The following is a 23,204-nucleotide window of genomic DNA, read 5'->3' as shown; positions in this document are numbered from 1 at the left end:
GGTGGTGATGCACAGAAACAGGTTGCCCACAGAGGATGTGGATGCCCCATCCCTGGAGGCATTCAAGGCCAGGCTGGATGTGGATCTGGGCAGCCTGCTCTGGTGGCTGGCAACCCTGCACATAGCAGGGGGATTGAAACTAGACGATCTTTGAGGTCCTTCTCAACCCAGGCCATGCTATGATTCTTTCAGAGTCAGTCAATGCCAGAAGCAAGTCAACTGTGTTCACTTAGTTTGGTCTTGAACTTATTTAACTTTTGTAAAACCAGAAAGGCTGCTATACAGTCCTCTATTATCAGTGGAGAGAGAAAGGCACCTCCAGAACAGAGTATCATCTGACATGTTTCTTTCCATTGACTGTAGGTGGTTCCAGGCAACTACATCAGCCTAGTCATTTTTGCTGGCTAAGGTTGCACACTAAGAAGAATCTCATCCTGCATACTCAAACATTATGATTTACTTTTGATTTACATGGCCTAATTGTATGTTACTGTTTCCAGAACAATGTCTGGCCTATTCAATGTTCAGAACAGATTTTTTTGAATTAAACAAGATTGTATAGTAAAATTAGGCCCTACATTGTTGCAACTCTATGTGAGTTGGTACCACTTATCCTTTTTGCTTTAATGTCTGTTCCACAGTTCCCATGTGTGCAATGCTGAACGTACTACTTAGTGTTAATAGGAAGGTTACGAAGCTAAAAATCTAAAACAGATCTAAAATACAGCATTATGAGCATTATGAAAAACCTTATGAAGAATTAATATTCTGTGGTCAGTACAAGATAAGTAAAGGACAAATAAAGCCAGGGGCTTCATACATGACTAAGGATAATAAACAAATACTGAATGCGCACTGCTTAAGATAGGGATCTTTTGGACAAACTACAATTCCCAGAACCATGGCAATAATGAATACTGATTTCCTATGGATTTGTGTCTTGCAGTGCATTAAATTTGGTATCTGCGCTGCAAGCTCCAGCTGGAGTGGCTGGTTGAAGCAATTTTCTGTCTCTGTGTAGTTATCTCTGTCTAATGTAGTATGAACTAATGCTGGAGACTTTCTATCTGCAGAGTATTCTGGGACATACTGTGTTATCTCAAAAATCTTGTTGCCTTGGAAGGGAAGTTAAAGAGATCAAGGAAAAACAGAACTGAGGTCTGCTATTTTCATTTCATCTCAAATTACATCCAACTGTTAAACTTTAAATGTTAACCTAAACAGTACTGGAAAGTTCTTAAATGAATTTTGACTCTACTCTGAAGATCTGTATTTATTTAATATAATATTAAAATAATCTTAGCAGTTGATCACTCTTGGGAGGTAGACAGAATTTAAGGTTTGGTTAGTTTTATAGCTGTCTTCAGAAGAGAGCAAGAACTTCAGTTGGTTGTTTTGGTTTTTTTCCTTTTGTTGACTATAGTTTCCATCCTTCTGCTCCCAGTTTAGAAAAATACCAGCCACTGCACCCACAAAGAGAAATACAAAGGCTTGCAAGACTTTTTAAAAAGCTGATTGAGAAGAATACTGCTTGTCAGCCATGAAGCCAAACCACACTAAACTGCAAATAGTAACTGCATTCTTAGTGGTAATTTGGGGGGTTTGGTTGTTTTTTTTGAGGACTGAATCACAGGTACAAATAGTTCACTGGCAACAAGAAACACTGCTAAGGAACAGCTGTCATCAATTAATAAGCAAGTTTAGGCCTCTCTGAGACTCGTAAGAATTATGAATTAAAATGTTATTTGTCAACAGGTCTAAGAAAACCTCTAGGAAAGGCTTTAAGTGCCATTAACATTCATTTCCACTACAGCACTTCCAATAAGATAAAAAAACAGTTATTAGTAGCTGTTATGATTGAAAACTGAGCTAACTATTCTCAAAATCTGGTATAACTCCACAGCTGTTACCAGTGTAAGTTCTCAAATAACATCTGATTGTTTTAATGAGGCTACCCATGCAATTTAGAGCTGTGGCATTGAGGCTCATCAGAGAATGGTTTTCACAGACTATAAATATCTGAAAAATTAAATAGTGCTTCAGTTATCTGAATCACTGAGATACAGAAGTAATCTTCCTCTCTTAAGCCCAATAAAAGTAAAGCCTCAAAAGTAGAGATAGCAGTGTCTTATAAAAGTAACATGCTCTACTGATTTAAATCTATTCTACAAATAGAAAAAGGGCACAAAATGATGATAAAACAAATCTACCTTTTAGTTCCAATAGGGAATACTCATTTGAACCACAACTTGTTCTAAATCTCAAAGGAATCAAGAAACTCACTATTTCAGTATGACCTCTATAACTCCAGATGCTGATTTTCCCCATCTACACGTTTGCTATTAAAAGTAGTTAAAAAAATGCCCATGGTAGATAGCAAACAAGGCTGCATATAAAAAATCCAGAATGTCCTGAGATTAATGTAGATACAATGCATCTGAAAATGGTTTACTGTCTGCCAGCTTGCCTGTCTGCCTATCTTCTCAGTGACTTCAACCTACCTCCAAAAAGCAAGGCCGCACTGAATTTCCAAGAAATTCTTTAAAACAAGTTTCCTCTATGGGACTAGTAAAGCAATGACAAGCTTGCACCACTGAAGCATCTCATTAGCCTAGAATAGATGATCCTACTGCAGAAGTAAATGAGATACAGTATCCTGCTACCAAAGACATAACTGTCATAGAATCATAGAATCACCAAGGTTGGAAAGACCTTCAAGATCACCCAGTCCAACCGTTCACCTATTCCCAATAGCTCCTACTAAACCATGTCCCTCAACACAACATCCAGCCTTTCCTTGAACACCCCCAGGCTCGGGGGCTGTCTTGTGCCAAAGCGCTGTGTAACGCTGTATGAACATATCTGACTAGTGCAGAGTGAATGTGTGACTGAAGTGATCTAGACTAGCATCTGTCGTGTCATTTTTTCACAGTTACTAGTCACACTTCCTACCACATTTTTTCTTCTTCACAATTTCATCAGTTACAGGAAGTTAAAATTTAAGTGGTATATTCAGATTTCACAGTTTTATGAACAAGCAAATTATTTTGTTGAACCTGATAACCATGATGAAACTGTATGATGGATTTTTCTTTTTTTCTCTGAACTCCTTCTCAGGCCAGTGGCAGAACCAACTGGGCTAAAGAATTTCTTGTTTAAATCAACACATTCCTTTCACAAACAGTTGCAAATTATACACCAAAGTAATCATAAATGAGGCCCCAATATGGATTGCAAATATTTCTGGAGTGAAATATTACTGCAGACAAAAATTCCCAAGGACGTATTTTCCAAACACAAATGCATGCATGTAGACTGTACGACTGCATTATCAAGCAGTTCTAATAATTATACTCCATGCTGGAGTATAATGGTCTAAATTTGTTTGCATGGCCACACTAAAACCCTATTGATTTTCATGAAGATTAGTAGGAATACTAACGCTCCACTTAAAGTAAAATGAATGCAAGCAATCTTGGAGTGAGAAATGCCCAAACACCATTTCTGAATGCTTCAGACAATTCTCTCAGATCTTACTAAATGCACTGTGCAGAGATTATAGCTTCACAGATATTTGTCTTTGCAGCAGCTATGATCATAGCTTTTGGTTTGTAGTTTTCATGCTTCATACTACAAATATATTATTTATTTACAGTAGAAAATATCTTTTTAATTTACAAGAAAACTCAGAGTTATCTTATTTTTTATTTTTTTTCCAGCTATTCAAAGACTTGTCATTGTCCTCATCATCTAAATAACATTTGGCAGTTAAGTTGCCAAGTTTATTTTCATGCCAAGGGAACCAAAATCATATATATCAAAAACAAAACACAACAACCCAATAAACTAAAGTTTGTGTTATTGTATGATAGAATAAGACCCTCATTTAGAAGCAGTCCAGCCCGCAGCTACTATCCTGACCATCCCCTATGGCTATTTAATGAAAACACTGCAAGTTGTGACTTTGTCAGTAATTTTGCTCGTTTATCTTTATTATGACTTCAAGAGTATTCAGAATGGAAGGCTAGTTTTGTATAACAGATATTGGTGATGAATGGCAGTGATAATGCACTGCATGAAGAACATCCATTAATGTCTAAAATAATATTCTACTGTCTAAAAATAAATTGTGATGCAAAACATTTTCATAGCTAATTAACAGTAATTCAGTCCCACACAAGATTTTTTGTACGGAAACCCTGAGTAGCAAGGACCTTTTTCACCAACACAAACTAGGTAGTTAAAGATGCTGATTGCGACAGCTACAGTATTGATTCTACTACTAATTAACTCAGCTCTTTAGATTCTAGTAACTTCAAAAGCATTAGTGTAAATCAACCAAACAAACAGCTATGATTTCTGGATGAAACATTTAATTGTTGAAGATAAAATGTCCACTCCTTTCATGAATATGTTGCCTCATAACAGTGCACACATTCTGACAAAACTTAAAGAAAAAAGGGAATTATGCTGGCACAGAAATGGAATTATCCTGTAACCCCTTAGTATGAAGTATGGAAAGAAAAGCCACAAATGCAGCTTTCCTGAGTTTTTATCTTCTCCTTGAGCAATATTGTACCTGTTCTCCTCTGTTCTCTTACAATTCTTTCTCTGTATGTCTCTCCCCGTATGTCTACAGCTACAGGATCCTCCCAAATATCACTGCAAGACCAGCACTAGTTGTTCTTCACTAAAGCTATCCTGTACTTCCACCCCTGAAATCTTCCTTTTAATTTTTTCTCATCCTACCTTTTCCAGTATTTCCTTAGTCAAAACTGAAAATGCATCCTCAATGTTCACGTTATCTTTGGCACTGGTTTCAAAAAATGGTATCCCGTGTTCCCAAGCAAGCTGGAGGAAAAAAAAAAAAAAGTTGGCAATGGGATGAATAGTCTTTAGAAAAATAGAAAAAAAAAATTGTTAATACTAGTAGCAATAGATGTGTAGGTGCTTCTGACAGTTCTTAAAAATAAACGTTGACTAAGAAAATGTCAGCTCAATAAATTACACTGTATTTATTTCAGTTTATAAATTTCAGATATGTCTTAAATATTTTTTTTTAATTTATGTATTTTCCAAATGAGTTACTCGCTTTGAAACTTGTTACTTGCAAGTAAGGATACACTCTACTGGATCTTTTCTCAAGGTCTTCATTTGTTTAGAAAATGAATCACTTCCTAGGCAAGTATTTACAGGAAATTAACAGAATGCTTGCAGAAAAGGACAGGTAAAAATTTGAGAAAAGATACAGAAAAGCGGGCATGATGGAATAAAAAAAAAAGAGATGCAACTTTTCACCAAATAGAGAGAAAAGGGCAGAGATAACAAACATGCAAAGAACAGATGTGCATGTGAAAATATATTATGGTAATAGGTGAATAATGAAAATGCTTAGAGGAAATTGGCAGCATAGATTTTATATTGGCTAATTTTATTTAATTTGCTTGTTTTCGCTCAATTCCAGTGTTCCTCTCTTACAGTTGGTTAGGTAGTACATTGGCATAAAGAATAAAAAAAAAACTCTACAAAAATCACAGCTTTTCCAGGTCTTGAACTTATTTTAATTTATACAGTTAAAAACATGGAGAAAAAACAGCTGACTCTTGCCTCCCAAGGGAGAAGACCAAGGTGGGAGGAATATCCACCAGAAGAACCATAACGGGAGTGTCTATTTACTGCCTTTGCAATACCCTCTTGGTACACATCTGGAGAAAGCAATCCCAATCAAGGAAAACACTCCTACTGCTCACAATGTATACTAACCACTTAATTTGTTTGGAAGGCTCTTCATTAGGGTAAAAAGTCTAATATCACTTGCCCAGAGAAGCCATGGATGCTCCATCCCTGGAGGTATTTAAGGCTAGGTTGGATGGGGGCCCTGGGCACCCAGGTCTGGTGGATGGCAACCCTGCACATGGCAGGGGGTTGGAATTAGATGGTCTTTAAGGTCTCTTCAAGCCTAAGCCATTCTACAATTGCCAGTTATGATTGCTTTCAATGAACTTTAGAAATAACCTAAAAAATTTAAAAAAAAAATAAAAATAAACTTGGCACTTTACGAGAATTCAAAAATAAGATATGCAAGTACAAGAATTTGAGTGTAATATTTTAATTAAAACATTGTAAGAATGATATTAAGGTAGGAAAAAAGCAAGCAAAATGGTTTATTTTCCAAAATACTATAATGAAATATAATTTTGAAAATGAAGAAGCTACCTGATACATTTCTTAAGAGAGACTATTTCTAAACTCAAGTTGACTGCAGTGAACATCGTGTTCTATCATCAGGTCACTGATGTTGAATAATCTGGGTCCTACCATAGACCTCTGCTGTACTCTGTCCTTTACTAGCCACCAACTAGACACATGACCTTAAATTGCTACCCATTACATCAAGTAGTCCAGCCAATTTTCATTCCATCTCGTGGCCCATTTGTCCTGCTCACATTTCCTGGCTTCCAAGTGCCATGTGAAAGTGACAAAAGCCAAAATTCAAAATATATTACAAACCACCATTATTCCTCTGTTCACACACATTTTCTGGTCTTATAAAAGGCAATCAGCTGGCAACGCAAAATTTACCCTCTGTTGTTTCTGCCAAATCATCTTTTTGTCCTTTAAATGGATGGAAAAGGATTTGATGACACAATCCTTCTCATGGATTGAAGGCTGACTGACCGTAGTTCTGCGAACCCTCCTTCTTTCCCTTCTGTTTCAAACATATATGTCATACTAGCATTTGTTTAGTTAACAAGCATCATGATTGTTCAGAAATGATTGAGAGGCCTCAATCTTATTTATCAGCTTCTTCAGCACAGTTGGGTAAACTTCATCATGCCGTAGACAAACTCAACTTTCCTAAGCAGTTTCTAACCCCGTGCTCTCCTGCTGATGGCTGATCTGCTTCCTCTCTAAGCCCCACCAGTACACAGAGAAGTCTGGGAAGAAGGTCCAATGTAAAGACCAACACAAAAGAAAAAAATAACATTAAGTACATGAGCCTTCTGAGGTTGTCAAATACATCTATCAATGCACTCCTATTTTCTCCATCTGTGCACGATGTTGGACAAAGAATATTAATCACAGAATCATGGACTAGTTGACAAGAACCTGTGTGTCCACCTGACTCAACCCCTGCTCAAGCTGGGACACCCAAAGCACGTTGCCCAGGACCATGTCCAGGCAGCTTTTGAGTATCTCCAATGAGGAAAGCTCCAGAAATATATGTATTAATATACGTACTATTAAATTCACTTTGCAGACTGGTAAATACTGTGGCAAGCAAGTTATCTCCAAGTTTGAATAGATAAAAAAAATAATAAAATCAGTGTTAATGCAGTTGTAAGTATGAGCACAGCTTTATCTAATTCACCTCAAAGAAACTGGAAAGGCACATTCAAAGAATATTTTTTCTTGCCTTTGGGAACCTGTGTGTTGTGTATACCTGTAAATAAAATACATACACGTACAAACTGAAGGCAATAATGCTACTTGGAAATTTTATGTCATCCTTGAAGAACTGTTGGAGAGCTCACATGAAATAAGATTATATCTTACTTACAATAAGAAAATAAATAACGCCATAATCTTTTCCAAAGCACAGTTTTATTCTAATGTTTTTATCTCAAAATATACTACTTCCTAAAAATCCTGCTATGGTTCCTTAGTGTAGAATCAGAGAGATGTAACTGGAACATTCCTAGCACTGTATCACTGTGGAGTGCTTTTTCAGTCATATTGTAGACGTAATCTAAGTTGTAAAGTCAAGCATGCGAAGATGAGAAAAGGAAAACGAACAAAAGCCAACATTTTATTTGACTATTTCTGTTAGAAAGATGTGACAAGAGGAAAATGGACACATTCTAAAATGTCATATAATCTTCAATATTTATACTTATTTTTCAGTAAGTAATACATTTATATATTGATTTGGGGAGAGAGGAGCGGAGGAGCTCATAAAGGCTGAGTTCAAACATTTCAAATTATTAATACAAAAAAATCCCTTGCAGAGTTAAAATGAGCAATCAAAATCATGCAATTACAATTTTTTTTTTTTAGTAATTTCTTTGTTTTAGTTTATATACTGGTATATCATGGCTGCTCAGTTACAACAGATTACTATAGAAATGCCAATATACACAGTAAGATTCCCAGAAAATCCTTTGATCTTCCTTGCAAGACTCTGAGCAGAACAATACTCACAGCTTATATTCACAGGGTACCATGGAATGAATTATTATGTGGCAGAGTTTGCTGCAAACCATTTTTCTTTTTAATATGGATATTTTCATCTTCGAAGTGAGATTACGAGATTATTAGCTCACTCTCTGCTAATGCAATCTTTCTCCAGCCGTCTCAGTAAGATTCTTTGGCATTTCAAAATCACATTAAAGAACAAAACAGTGTAACTGAGGAGTTGTCTCAGAACACAGAAGAAATCTAGAAGGCAGACTCATTGGTAAAGAGGTGAAGACTTGTTCCTCAAAAAATAAAATAAAAAAAAGACGACTACATAAAGAGAAGCTTTGATTGTGATTAAGGATGCATCAAATGTCACTGTTAATACCACATGCAAAACCCTAATACTGCCCTCTTGTGCACACGTGTCCAGTGAGTATTCAGATTTCTGATAGTGTATCCTTTGAGTGAAACTATACCTGTATCTTTCAGCAACCTTTTTCCATGTACACATACACATTACACTTTATGCTACTTCTAAAATTTTCCTAATCTGTACTTATATAATCAGAAAGAAATGATCAGCATGCTAATCCTCAAACACAGTATAATGTGCCTGACTCAACTATCTGACTGCATACTTGAAGGGCTCATTCCAAGATTATTTTTCCTGTTTTTCAAAAGAGGTACCATGCTTAGTTGCGCTTTTTTTTGAGTGATGAAAACCAGCCTGCATGCCACACACTAAAAATCTGCATGCCCATCCTGAACATGGCTTATCTTTCACACTGCTGTCACTGCTGCCAAAATGCATCACCCACATCACCTTCACTGTGCTCACATCCACTGTTTGGGCTCTGTAAACATTCAGCAACTGCCGATGAAGGCCAATGAGTGCCATTTTTCTCTACGTGGAGGAATTCAACCTTTGCTTCATAAACACTCCCTTGCCAAACACCATTCTGTCACACTGCCCCTCTGCTGCCATCAGCCATCATAGCAACAAAACATAATGGAATACTGGCGAGAAGACAACCTCTACTGCCATACCACCAACATCTGCCTCTGGCATTATGGCCCAGTATAGTAATATAGGAGGCATTGTTTCCGGAGCACCACACACACAGTCTACACAATCTAAATGTCAATTGTAACATTTAATCAGTATCACAATTTCTTCTTCCATTGAACGGCTCCTGGATCTCCTCAGGTTTTCAGTGATGGTAATATTTGCCTTTAAAACAGTACTCCTCACTTAACACTAGTTCTTCTTCTATAGTCTAATTTATACTGTAGCCTCAGCTGCGTAACCTATGGTTTCAACTAGAGGACCTGAATGTCCCCAAAATGTACATGTCCAGTGTTCTTCAGGATTACTTATAGATAATTAAGATCACAATGTGCAAGCTGCCACAATAGTTCTATATGGTTAGGCTATTGCAAAAAAAAAAAAAAAAAAAAAAGCCATTGATGAGTGCCATCAGGTATCATGAAGTGATGCAAAAAGTGCCATGTATTATATGCTAGCACTTCATACTAGAACATTGCTCTGAAAATGCAGATTTTAAAATACTTCAAATTATAATTTGAAAAATAATTATAATGCCTGAAACTATTTAAGATCATTTTAACTTTCAAAATAAAAATCAGTACTCTGAAGAGAGCAGCCAGGCATTATTTAATGTATTTCTGTTTATATGCTAAAAACAAACAAACAAAACCACTGTTCTTTTGGAGCAATTCCTAACAGAATTTTTGGAATTCAGGAGCCTTTTTTCATTGTCAGGTGAACAGCTCATAGTCACACACACTCAGGAGAACCCAAAGAAAGCATCAGTGATTAATGGTACCTTTTCTCCTTTATGTTTTGGAACTACACGTTCTGATTCCTTATCACACTTGTTGCCCAGCAGTATTATGTCCACTTCATCACCTGCTTTCTAAAAGAGGACCAGCATTAATAAGTATCAAGTTAACAAAAAAAAAATATATATATATATCAAACAACATAACTTCAACTCACACAAACCATCAACACAATTCCCTTGAAAGTAAAGGCTATGTTTCCTCTTGATCTTTTCATCTGTAGAAATTTTTTTCATCAGTTACCAAGATCCTGAGAAAAATGGGAGGACTGCAAAGAGCAAGAAAAAGCCACTTAAAAGTAAAAGGTATAATTTGGAACACCCTTCATGAGGAATAAAGTATATGGTGCATGGGTTTCATCTTCTGATGAATGCTTGATGTTGAGGCTTCAAAGTGACTGGAAATGCTCCAAAGTCACAGACGCTGCCCTCCCTGAAGTAATGAGATTATGGATTAGCATGTTAGTCAGGTCTGCATCCAGCACTGAAGAGAAAAAACTAAGGAATTTGCTACACCTGAAAGAGTACCTCTCCATACTTCACTTTTGCACAAAGACAGCAAAATTACAGTCCAAGTGCTCAATCTCAGCATAAAAGTTGGATTATTCCAAGAGACTTGGAAGAAGGCAATATATTTTTTAATGAAGTAAAATTTTAAAAACCTCATTGACTTCAAAAGGAGGAAAAATGCTAGCATTCTGACCTTGTCTCCATCCTTCGTTCCACTAATCCAGTTACATACAGGACGACTGTGAAATGCACTGGATGCTTTACATCAGTGTTATTTTAAGATAAGCTATTGTAACTATAGATGACTGCAATCATGACAAGGAAATGGAACAGTGGAAATTGCAAACTGACGTTTGCTGTTAAAAACATAGTATTTAAAGCCACTTTTGTAGCCTAAATGGAAAAAATGTCTCTGTCTAGAGACGAGTAACTCAAATATAATCTGTTTCCACAATGTACTTTGAAAGCAAATGCTCACACAGCTTCTCTGATGACTCAGAAGGTTTGATCTAAGGCTGCTGATCTCTCTGCAATGCTGCTGATGAAATCTCTGGTCTCCAATAAAGTCTTAATTTTTATAACACCAATCAAGCTGTAGGGTCTCTCTATATCTCTTCCAGAGAGAATTAAAGCTACCTCATATCTTCAAAAGTTTTCTGGGGAGAGACTGAAAGGGAGAGACATGCACAAACACATCTACCTATTCAATATCACAGAATATGACAGAAGATGCCTCTTCTCAGAGAGAAAAAAAAAAAAAAAAAAAAAAAAACCAAAACAAAATAAAAAAAAAAAAAAAAAAAAGCACACTGATAATTCATCACTACAGCTGCAGAAGCAGGCCAGGCTGAGAGTCACTGCTCTGCTGTCACCTGTGCTATGACTGAACAACTTCGACACCTCAAACCTGATTCTCAGAATCTGTACAAACTCAGGTGAAGACACGTCAGTTCCCCAGAGCACACACAGATGCGCGTGGACACAAGTATCTCCTTTCAGAGAAAGTGAAGGAAAGATCTCTATTCACTAAGGGATGACAGAATCATTATTTTCAGTCTGTTTGCTCTTTCACAACTACTTGTTTCATTTGAGGAGTACAGCAGCAGGCACAATTTATTATTAAGGAATGCCATTTCATTTTTTTAATCCACTCTCATTTTAGAGTCAGCTAATCTCATTTTATAACCACAGCTGATGTTCAAGATAATGTAGTATTAAAATGAAGTAAGCTCATCATAAGAGTATAAAGTACAGGCCTGAAATAATCAATCAGTCTAACCTGGATTAATAGATCAAAATGCATTGGAGCTTTACCCATTAAGGTCAGTGGTCCTCCTACATCAATAGATACACACACACGCATATATGTATATACACACACATCAGTCCTTAAAATAGAGTAAATAGACAATTTAATCTGATCACGCAATCAACAATTTATTTGAAAGACTGTTGTATGTAGCAGGGCTTCACCAGCGACATTTGACTTTACTCTGAAGTGAAATGTCAAAGGGAAATACTGGCATCCTTTCTGTACAAAAACATGAAATTCATACTGCTAATTTATTTCTGCACAAAGAGCAAGAATTTTAGAAGCAGGAATGTTCCTTCTACACTACTTCAAATACTAACAAAATTTAAAGGCTAGAGACATCTTGCCTTTCAGTAAATATATATTCATACATTAATAAAATTTAATAATTAGTTTCCACTTTAATTGGATTTTTAAGATGTTAAATTTAGTTTCTTCTTTTTAGAAAACTAAAGGATATACACAAAATGACCTTCATTCTGAAAACTGATTCTGCAGGTGAGCTCTTAAAAGATTAACTCAGCATGACTATGCACAAGTCTGACCATGTACTCAGCTGGCATAAAAACTGCAGAGGTATACTGATTCAAATGGGCCAAAAATATGGCTGTTCACTGCTTCTAAAAGCTGATTGTGTATTTCCATCCTCTTTTATTTATAGCTCAGAAATAAGCCTTCCAAACGCTGAATCTATGGCTAAAAAAAAAGTGATTATTTTACAGTCGTTAAGATGCTATTAGGTACTCCAGCATTCACCAGCTAACAGAGTCAGGAAACATTTTTCCCATGTCATGGAAAAGTATAAAAATGTAATCAAGGCAAAAAGGGAAAAAAAAGTACATTTCATTGAACACTGGTAATAAAAATAAGGAAAACGTTTTGCCTTGGTATCTCTCAAAAGTACATCAGAGTTTTGGTTACTTTCCTGAGTTTTTACTCTGCTTTTAACCTTTAAAGTCCACATTTTACTGAAGATTTGTATAAAAAGAGAAAACCTAACCCATCTTTTTGGAAAATTTCCAAAACGGCAATATCAGCTCTATACTTTTTTTCCCCCCCCAAAAAAAAAAGTGGAAGTCGTGAAATTCCTTGGGGCTGCCCATGTTTGTTGAGCAGTTTGGTGGAGTTTGGATCCATCAGGTTTGGGCTCACTGCTGGGCTGCTGTGACGGGTGGCCACATGAGGGAGCAGCACCATAGGCTCCAGACCCTTCCTTCTATAAAACTCAATCAGCGAAGTGAGGTTCTCCTCCAGAAACACCACCTTGCCTTCCACCATATTTCCACAGCGCAGTTATTCAGGGCCACGCTATTTTTATGATCACTGATTACATTTGAAATGGGAACAAAGTTTGTTTTGGGGTGCAAATGGTGAACCTGAGAACACAAGTCTGATAAATATGCTATTTTAATGCTACGAAATCTAATGACTGTAGTAGAGGGAAAAGTGCAGCATTATTTTTCAGAAACAAAGATGAGACAGAAATACATATTGGCATATTGCGAGATAAAGGCAAAGCTGGAGAAGGTCACAAAGCCTGGAAGTTTCTTCCTCTGGCTCGCTAGACAATAACACCAGAAATGCATCCATTGTACTAATGAAGAATAATTTGTTAGGAATACCTTGTCCCCACAGCATCACATGTAGCATTCATACATAATGATTCTCACAGATACATCTTCCCATGTACTTTTCCAATAGCCACATTAAGATCTCAATTACAAATGTCCCGTTTCCAGGACTTCAGTGGAATTGTACAAGTGATGGAATTTGTCTCTTAGTAAACTTTGACTTGATAAGAACAATTTATCCTCAAACAAATCTGGGTTTAGAGACATACCAATTTAGTAAGGTGACAAGGACAAGAAATTTTCAGGTCCACTAAAAGTGCTAACAATAAAACCCACCTACGAATTGGAACAATTCAATCCTTCTGGCACCAAGCTTTCCCATCTGAGAAATTAAAACTCAGAACAGTTTGAAGTCAGATTAATTTATATTTGCAAAGCACTTTGCTGTAGTGCTTTTATTTAAGCATAATGCAGAAATACTGTCACAGATCCCAACTCTCAGCTACACTGAATTGCACAGAAGCAGAAAATGGCACAATGCAAAATAAGCAGTAACATTTAATACCCTGGTTAACGGGTCACTTCTTTTAGAAACCACAAGAAAGCTAATATATTCCACAGCAGTACATTACGTCAGCAAGTGCTTGCAGAAAATTTCCAGCATAGTGGTAATCATTAGGATATCATAATGCCAGCTTCATGGCCATATTAGCACATCGAAAACCAGCCCAATGAATTTGAAAAACATCTACAGCCTCTCATCTATGTTAGTTTCTGGTGACCCAGACACCATGTGTGAATCATGTGAGCATTTAGGTTAGCAAGGACTTATGGAAGTCATCTGGTCTAACTCTGTGCTCAAAGTAGGGCCAACTTTAAAGTTATGACAGTTGCTCAAGGCCTTGCTGAACTGAGTTTTCAGCGTCTTCATGGGTGGAGATCCGGATCCTCTCTTGTGCCTCTTTGTGCATTTGACCACTACCACATAAAATGTTTTTGCCAGTATGTAAGCTTCCTCAACACATCTTGGAAAGAACTGCTTTCTGCAACTGGATTTGGCACATGGTTAATTGCATTTGATTTTTAATGGCCAAATAGGATCAGCCTTTTAGAACAGCTGCATTCAATAGCTAAAAACCATGTTAACAGACAAGAGGGACACCTTAATAAATAAGACATCAACTATGAATAATGAACAGCTTCAGTCTCTATAATAATTTTCCTACAGCAATTGTGCTCCTAATGAGTGCATTACGAATCTAGTATGCCTGTACTGGATTTGTCAATGAAGTCCTAAGATACTCAGCTGAAAGCGTATTTTTCTAGTAAGCATTTTTATAAACAATCCTATTAGTTTCTTCTAATGCTGAATACAAGTGGTAGAATAAGGCATCTGCTACCATGTATTTCTGTCTTGAACATCCTTAATAATTAATTTTTAATAGGAAAGAGCTGTATTCCACATTAAAATAATTGAAATATGTTCTTCATATTTCAATTAGTTCCTCCCCCTTACCTTATGAGAACATTGCTGGTAATCTCACAGCACTAAGCATTAAAAACTAGCAAGTTTTTAAGAAATCAATGGATTTTCTAGGAATGGTGAATTGCTAAGATTTTTCCAACAGTTGAAAATAGCAACAGCTTTTGCACTGAAGAGATTTTTTAAATTTTTTTCCATTTAAAATCTCTGTGTATGGAATTAAAAGAAGAAAGTGCAGTATAATTACTGACTCGTTTAAAAAAATCCTGTTTGATTGGTTCAGGTGTAAACTTCATCAGTCTGGCATTTAATAAAACTGGTCTCTGTTTCCTTTCTTGATTTATTTTTTTTTTAAACCCTTGCACATTTTTAAGGGTGCTGTAACAGCAGCCACTCTAATATTGGTCATTTCTGGGCTATGAAATACTGGTTTGCATTTACAGATCAAAGCAAATGCAGGGAACATCACCATCCTGAAGCAAGTAATTAATTTTCATGATACGCCCTGTGTTTTAACAGTTATTGCTTAAAAACATTTCTTTTGCAATGAATGGTCCCATATATTTTCACCAAGACACTTCAGAAATTGATATCACACTTGGCCTAAATTAAATTTTTTATTATTATCTAGCTTCATTACAACATTCACTAATTGCTAGCTTTGAGATTGGAACAATCAATCATGCAATTTACATTCCTAGAAATTGCCTAAATTGAGTATTTCTGCATGTTTATAATATTTTAAACTAAGGTAGTACTTTCAGGCAGAAAGATTAAACAAATCTAGTATCAATAACTTGAGTATTCTTACATGGAAACTTTTAAGCACCAAAAACAGAAAAAAGGGTCACGCAGGTATGATTTCCTGATTGAGTTATGCTGATTTAATCTAAGCCTCTTCAGCACTGTGGCCACGAGGGCCAGTCCCATCCTTCCCTCCACCCCAGCCTCATAGCCCAGCTGTAGTGTGTTTATGCTTGCACGTAGTAGCCCAGTGACTCAACCATTCCATTTTTGTAATTAAAGACGATAGGACAAAAATGACCCCTCCAATGACTGCATGAAGTCAGGGCTATATTTCATACAATACGCGTGTGGGCTGCTCCAAAAGTAACACCTCCTATTTGATTATATTGGCCCATGACATCAGAGATCAAAGTTTCCCATCAATATTCCGTCACATTTTGTTACCATCTGACAGACAGCAGAAGAGGAGCAGTCTGACAAAATAGCAACTGATACAGAAATGTGTATGAAGCAATAACGCGTCACTGAAGTCCTGCAAGGGGAAAAAATTGCACCTACTGATATTCACCGACGCTGAATATTTTTGGAGAGCCAACAGTGGATGTGAGCACAGTGAGGTGGTGTGTGGTGTGTTTTCAGCAGTAGCGATGGTAGATCACCTCCACTGGCGCAGATTTTTATGAGCATGACATACAGAATCTTGCTCATCACTGCTGAAAATGCAGAGCTAGTGGTGGCAACTGTCAAAAAATAGTGTTTTGTAGCTGTCTATCCTATGAAGCAGCAAAACTGCTTCTGACAAGTTCTCTGCAATACAAGGTAAAGTACTGTTAGGTATACAAATAGTCATACACAGGGAAAAAAAGATGACTCACTCAGCTAGTGACGAGGATCTCTGGCTGTAAAACGCTCTTGAAAAAAGCAACCTTTATCCACGAAATGTTCTCCATTCAGAGCATAGCCCTTAAATGAGCCTAGGAGGAAGGGAGGGGGAGGGGGGAGCCATAAACCCCCTTCTGGTCACATGGGAAGCACAGGTAAATTGTTTGCACCTGTGCTTCCTGGGCCAGCCACCCCCTTCACCAGGTGCTCCATCATCAGTTCAGGTTATGACCTAACAGCTCCCCTGCAGTAGCTGAATACTTGCTTTATTGAACAGTGCTACTGCATTCTTTCTATCTGTTATTTCAATGGAAATAAATAGGAGGCATTACTTCCAGAATATAGCTATGTATATCCATATACATGCTATATATGTATATATCATCTCAGGGGATATACATGGGTAATCTACACTTTCAGCTACTATCGTGCTGAGTGCTGAGTTAAATTGTAGCTAATCATGAAACCATACCACATTAGCAACAGTAATGGGAGGACAGTTGGACTAGATGATCTTGTAGGTCCTTTTTAACCTTGTGATTCTATGATTCTACGACTTGTTGGTTTGTCTGACAGAAGGGCATGCACTTTTCTTAACAAAATGATAAAACACGTGTTTTAGGTTGAAGTGCGTTCAGACAAGTCAGTAAGAATATTTTATCATCAGGTTTCCTTTGTAGCACATTATTGAAGTTACGCTCTGTTGACACTAAGACTTCCAAGATAGCTGTAAGGTCAGGGATAATGATGCACTACATTACCATAGTAATGTTCTTCATACTGAAGTAATGTATATGCAATGTCTTACCAACAGCATTAATATCCTAAGTATATATTATTGGATATATGACTGTGTGTTGTTCATTAATTCATCTGCATACTGAATGGGTGACAAGAAAAAAGGATTAAATTTGATGGTTTTTTTCTGAACCTGCTTTCTGAAATGGGCTCTTCCACTCATTACATCATATTCAGAGGAGGTTGTTAAGTATTGTTAAAAAAAAAACACCTGTCTGCATGTTTTTTTTATTTTAATCAACAACAAGCATTATCTTATTTGGAATCATATACAATCATAGTAACTACAAACTTTCATGTTATTACTTAGAAAATGGACCTGTCTCTATCCAATGGAAAACATATCAAGAGGGACTGAGTAATACAGGCTCAGCATACTGGGATCAGCTCAAGGACCTGATGCCTGAAGGCTTGTCAGCTCCTCCCTCCTCAGTTCCTTCCTCACATTGTTCCCACGCATTATTCTCCTGGCCTTCTTGTTCCTCCCCCTTACCTTATGCCAAGTCTAATATCTGTCAGACCTTTCTGTGAACCTCATAAACCCAGTAATGCAGTGGAAACCTACCCAACCGTTTTGGCTGTTAATTTTCCACCACGTTAGAGAGGTGCAGTGAAGCTCTGGGAGATCTGACAGGCTCCAGAAGCAGAGCAGGAGAAAATATTCAGACCCAGGACAAAGTAGGTGGGAACTAACACCTTGTCTGGCAGCCACGTACCGCTGAATCACTTCCTATGTCACCTGAAACCACATTTCCCTGGCTGCAGTGCTACAGGTAGCTGAGCTAAGCCACCAAAAAACGATGGTCCTTTTTGTCAGTTTCTCCACCTTGAAACCATCCTCTGAAAGGGAATATCCAGAAAGGGGAAATAAGATCTTTCATTTGATTTGTTTAATTTGATTTTTGGGATGAAGCAACTATGCAAAAATAATGGAATTAGGAATGGGAAATCACTGGTTAATTTTGACACTGAAGCTAGTTAAAATCCTTGGATGAGCTCATGGAGATTGGCTTGTTGGTGTTATGAACGGTCACGCTGGTGACAAAAGCACTTTAACTCAGTATGTGCAAAACTGGATTAAGAGATTTATTTTCAATTTATTTCAAAAAAGCACTGCTGCATCAGTAAGGGCTTGTTCTGGATAATCTACGCAGTCTTTCAGTTTCACATAACAGTAATCCTACTATCATACTATATGCTGAGTTAGAAGTAAGAAATCGTGGTTAGGAACTTACAGCTCAAGGAATAATGATAAATTTCATGCAGTCACTTAAAACATAAACTGCATTAACTCACTGATTACCTTCATTAAAAGATCGACCACTGTTAGATTTATTTACCTCATGTATGTCTTTCATCCAGCTTGTTACACCTTGAAAACTGTCCAGATTTGTGATGTCATATACAAGAACAAAGCCTTGTGCTCCACGAAAATAGCTTGTACTGAGTGTATGGAATCGTTCCTGGCCTGCAGTATCCCTGAAAGAAATCACAAAAAGTCCCCAATAAAGAAATAAATTTGATACCAATGAACAAACTGTAGAATGGTAGCATTCTGTAAACTGTGACACAGACAGGAAGCTGGTTTAGGTGGAAGATAAGTTTGGGGAAAAAGACACAATGTAAGAGGATGCAGAGATTCCATCTGCAATTATGCTTTAAGAAAGCTGCCAACAAGCCTTCAAGATTTTTGTACTAAAACCTGAGGTGGAGCAACTTAAGGTCTAATACTGGTTGGTGAATTCATGTACACTTACTTCTCAAGATGTTAGATACTTGTAAATATAGGTAATCTTCTGTATGGGATACCTGTAGGCATGGCTGTCAGCATTCCTAAATACCCTTTCGAAAAGCTTCAAAACAAACAAACAAAAATAGTGTAGGTTCTCAAAGATCCATCAAAATAGTTTTCTCTTGGCAGGCTTTTGAGTATGCACTTGTTCATTAATGAAATACAGAATTTTCTTGCTTTCTCACTTCCACAGTGTTCTGATACAATTAAAAATAATTAATGTGGTTTGTAGATCTGCATTGTTTGCATGCTGGAAAAGTAGAATTTTGCTAAAGCGACCTAGTAACAATTTTCTTTTTAACTTACTAAATTCAAATTTTAAAATGACCTACAACATAATATTTGCTCTTTACAAAGGCATGCGATTAAAAACAGACGAGATTTTTTCATGTTGTAATGTACATTAGTTGGCTTTCATTTGTGACATAGATTAAAACTTACCATATTTGAAGTTTCACTCTTGTACCACTCAGTGTTATACACTTCACTTTAAAATCAATGCCTAGAAGAAAGAAGAAAATCTGTAACATTTCTGATAATAGCACGGATTTCCATTTGAAGAATGTTTTTCAATTCTAGTTATCGTGCAGTTTAAAACAGAAAATGAAAAGGAATCATATCAAACAAAGAATAAGGAACCATGCGCCTTCAAAATGGAAGTCGGAAAGAAAATTATTCAGTGGTGAAAACGGTTGTGTGTCAATACATTACAATAAAAGCAATGGATGGGCTTGTCAAAGCAAAAGATATTCTGACACTACGTGTACATGTACATATTCCATTCATAGGCATGTGGCAGGACAGCAGCCTTATGGGTTAGGCGCATTAATACTAGGCAAATGCAGTGGTGATTTCAGTTGCTTACAGTTTCATCACAGAACAGCTATAGTTAGCAATAAATGCTTACAAAGCTGTTACATGCAAAGTGCCATTTTTCTGTTTTTACTTACAAATTCCTAAAAAAATAATCTAGGGTAGCATGAACAGGAACAGAAATTAGCTTATTAATTAAATGCAAAGATGAGCATACACTGAAATTCATTCAAATCAACAACATCTGTCTCTACAGTCTTAATCTCTCTTTATCCCAAATACAGGGTGTTAATGCTAAAATCAGGCATTAGCACTTTAAAACAGTGCCATACATTGTCTCTACATACATTACACATCTTTCCTTAAAGATACTTCTTACTATTTGTAGTGTTCTCATCTACTCTACTGTCCAGTTACTATTCCAGTTGTGGTAAATGATTCCTGGATTTGTAGGCTGTTGCAGCTCCAAAATAAGGCTGGAATCTGCATGCTATCACTGCTGCCTTAGAGGAACAATGTTCCTCTCCAATTACTCTACTGCTGAATATTTGAAATACTTTTGAAATACTTTTTACTGGTTTCTCTGCTCAGATTTTCCCCCTACAATTTATGAAGGTTATTTCTGTCAGTTACGTTAAGTAAAGGTAAGGTATCATTGCCATAGCAGGTAGCACAGCCTTCCCCATGGTCAAGAATCCACAAGGTCAAAGTACAGCCACATAACTTCAGGACAGCTTGTCACCCATAGTGATGCCATTTGAAACAACTACAAAAACTGAAAAAGCAGTGTTACTGCTAAATGGCTTTTGCTGGCAACAAAATAAAAATGCAATGAAAAATACTTTCCCTGCCTTTTTTTTTTTTTTTTTTTTTTAAATTTCTGAATGTATTGCGTGCAAAATGTTGAAAAGTATGTGCTCTCATACAAGATTCCAAGGGTAACAACATTTTTGGGTATATGTGGTAAAAGAGTTTAAAATTATTATGATAATCATGTCCTTCATTTGATGAATTTTTACTGAAGCTTCCATGACAAGGGAAGATGAAATTATATAATCAGTGTCTGTAATTAATATCACACAAAGCTTCCTTGATGGAATTAAGAATGTTAGCTGGAAATGAAATTTAAGCCAGATTTGTCTGTGTGCTTGTGTAAGTTGAGATTTGAACGTTATGGAAAACATTTGCTCCTGAAATTCGCACAGTTTTGTTTAATTATCTGCATAGCTTTCTACAATTGATATCAGAGCACTTGAGAGGGACCAAGCAAGCACTGGAAGGCTGGAATGTCACTTTCAAACGATGCATTGGGAACACAGAGAAAAACTATATTCCAGAGAGGGATCCCCAGCCCTATAGGAAACAGTTCTGATTTGATGTACATTTTAATAATAAATTGATATAAGCTTTTTTTTGTTTATAAGAAGGGAAGCAGAGTGCTGAATCAGGCTAAACCTTAATCTAAATTAAAATAAGGCATATTGACTTCTTAAGTCAACTTCAAAATTTATTGACCTAGAAGGTCAATGAATGTTAGTGAAAAACAGAAGTCGATACGTTCTGCATGCATGAATTGTTCATGTCTTTATATGAAATTTCATGCAAACTTAGCAAATTGAAAAGACAAAAAAGAAAAATGAGAAATACAATGCCAAAGAGACAGCTCACAGATTTCAGATGCATTTAAGCCCACGTACTATGTAAGATGAACAACATAACAATGCTAGCATTGATTACTGCTCTTGAGATAAACATAATTTGAATGCAGCAGCTTGTACTTGCTTCTCTTAACCTGTCAAATTATACAAAGAATGGGTACACTGGGTAAAAACTCAAATTCTAGTTGTTATGTCCAAGTTTTATAACCATGACATTAATTTATTTTCTTTATACTTAAAATATTAAGTATGCCCACATGAGGACTGAAGCACTTTAAATACTGCAAGGCCTAAGAAGCATTAAAATAGTCAGCCATATAGGAATTCAGTTGTGAATTGCCCATCCCCTCCCTCAATATCTATGAAACAGTCTCTGATTGTCTATAGAAGTCCTCTTCCAAGCGGTTTTGTGCAGCCTGCCTACTAAACAGTGGGCTCTGATGAACCTAAAGAGGTTCAATAAATCGAAGTGCAAGGTCTTGCAGCTGGGTCATGGCAGCCCCTGCTAATAGTACAACTTGGGCGATGTAAGGATGGAGCACAGGCCTGCCAAAAAGGACTTGAGGTACTGGTGGGTGGTAAGCTGGACATGACCCAGCAGTGTGCCCTCACAGCTCAGAAAGCCGACTGTATCCTGGGCTGCATCAAAAGAAGCGTGGCCAGCAGGGTGAGGGAGGTGATCCTGCCCCTCTGTTCTGTGCTGGTGAGGCCTCACCCGGATGCATCCAGATGTGGAGCCCTCAGTACAGGAAGCATGTGGAGCTTTTAGAGTGTGTGCAGAGGAGGGCCACACAAATGTTGCAAGGGATGGAATATCATTCCTATGAGGACAGGCTGAGAGAGCTGCAGCTGTTGAGCCTGGAAAAGAGAAGGCTCTGTGGAGATCCAATAGTGGCCCTCCAGTATATAAAGGGGGGCTATAAGAGGGAAGTGGACAGACTCCTTAGCAGAGCCTGTAAGGACAGGACAAGGAGTAACAGTTTCAAACTAAAAGAGGAGAGATTTAGTGTGGACAAAAGGAAGAAGTTTTTTACAGTTCGGGTGGTGAGACACTGGAACAAGTTGCCCAAATTAATGGTGGATGCCTCATCCTTGGAGACATTCAAGGTCAGGCTGAACAGGGCTCTGAGCAACATGACTGAGCAACATGACAGCTGTGGGTGTCCCTGTTCATTTCAGGGGAACGAGACTACATGACCTTTAAGGTGCCTCCAACTCAAAAGATACTATGATTCTACGAAAACCACAACACACTTTTCACCCTGATACATCTGAGATGGTCCTGATATAAAATGCCCAAAAATATTCCTGTCCAGATGGAAAGGGAGTTTGAGCAATTCAGCAGAATGCTGAGATCCTGGTGAGATGTCCTGCACAGCAATAGCCAGGGCAGAGCTGATAGGAAGAGCTGGAAGCTCCTGGCAAGCATGAGACTTAATAACTAGGTTGCTGTTGTAATGATCTCATCATCTAACAGCAGCTGGTGAAAAGAAATCCACTGATGTGTTGTGAGTGCTCATGACTGGTGGTGGACTTCAGCCCATGAAACAGCTGGGACTCACTTTTCTGGCCCCAGAGCCACCTTACCTGAATCG

General features: G+C 37.3%; 1 protein-coding gene across 2 annotated transcripts in view; it reads right to left on the bottom strand.

Annotated features, from left to right (window-relative positions):
- LOC122155242 (ras-related protein Rab-10-like) overlaps positions 1-23,204 on the bottom strand; it is a 30,481-nt gene that overhangs the window by 4,573 nt on the left and 2,704 nt on the right. The window contains exons 2-5 of one of the 2 annotated variants that reach the window (XM_042809066.1): positions 19,580-19,640; positions 18,687-18,825; positions 10,029-10,118; positions 4,750-4,851 (exon numbers count right to left, since the gene is read on the bottom strand). In XM_042809066.1, coding sequence (XP_042665000.1) covers positions 4,750-4,851; positions 10,029-10,118; positions 18,687-18,825; positions 19,580-19,640 — 392 coding nt within the window. The remainder of the gene's footprint in view (positions 1-4,749; positions 4,852-10,028; positions 10,119-18,686; positions 18,826-19,579; positions 19,641-23,204) is intronic. The other variant, XM_042809067.1, reaches the window with a different exon arrangement.

The sequence above is a fragment of the Centrocercus urophasianus genome, unplaced genomic scaffold (assembly GCF_019232065.1).
Source record: "Centrocercus urophasianus isolate 14NV4802_14NV808 unplaced genomic scaffold, USGS_Curo_1.0 seq_11, whole genome shotgun sequence".
Classification (NCBI taxonomy): Eukaryota; Metazoa; Chordata; class Aves; order Galliformes; family Phasianidae; genus Centrocercus; species Centrocercus urophasianus.
Note: the sequence above shows the minus strand (reverse complement) of the source record. Positions and strands in the feature narration are given on the sequence as shown.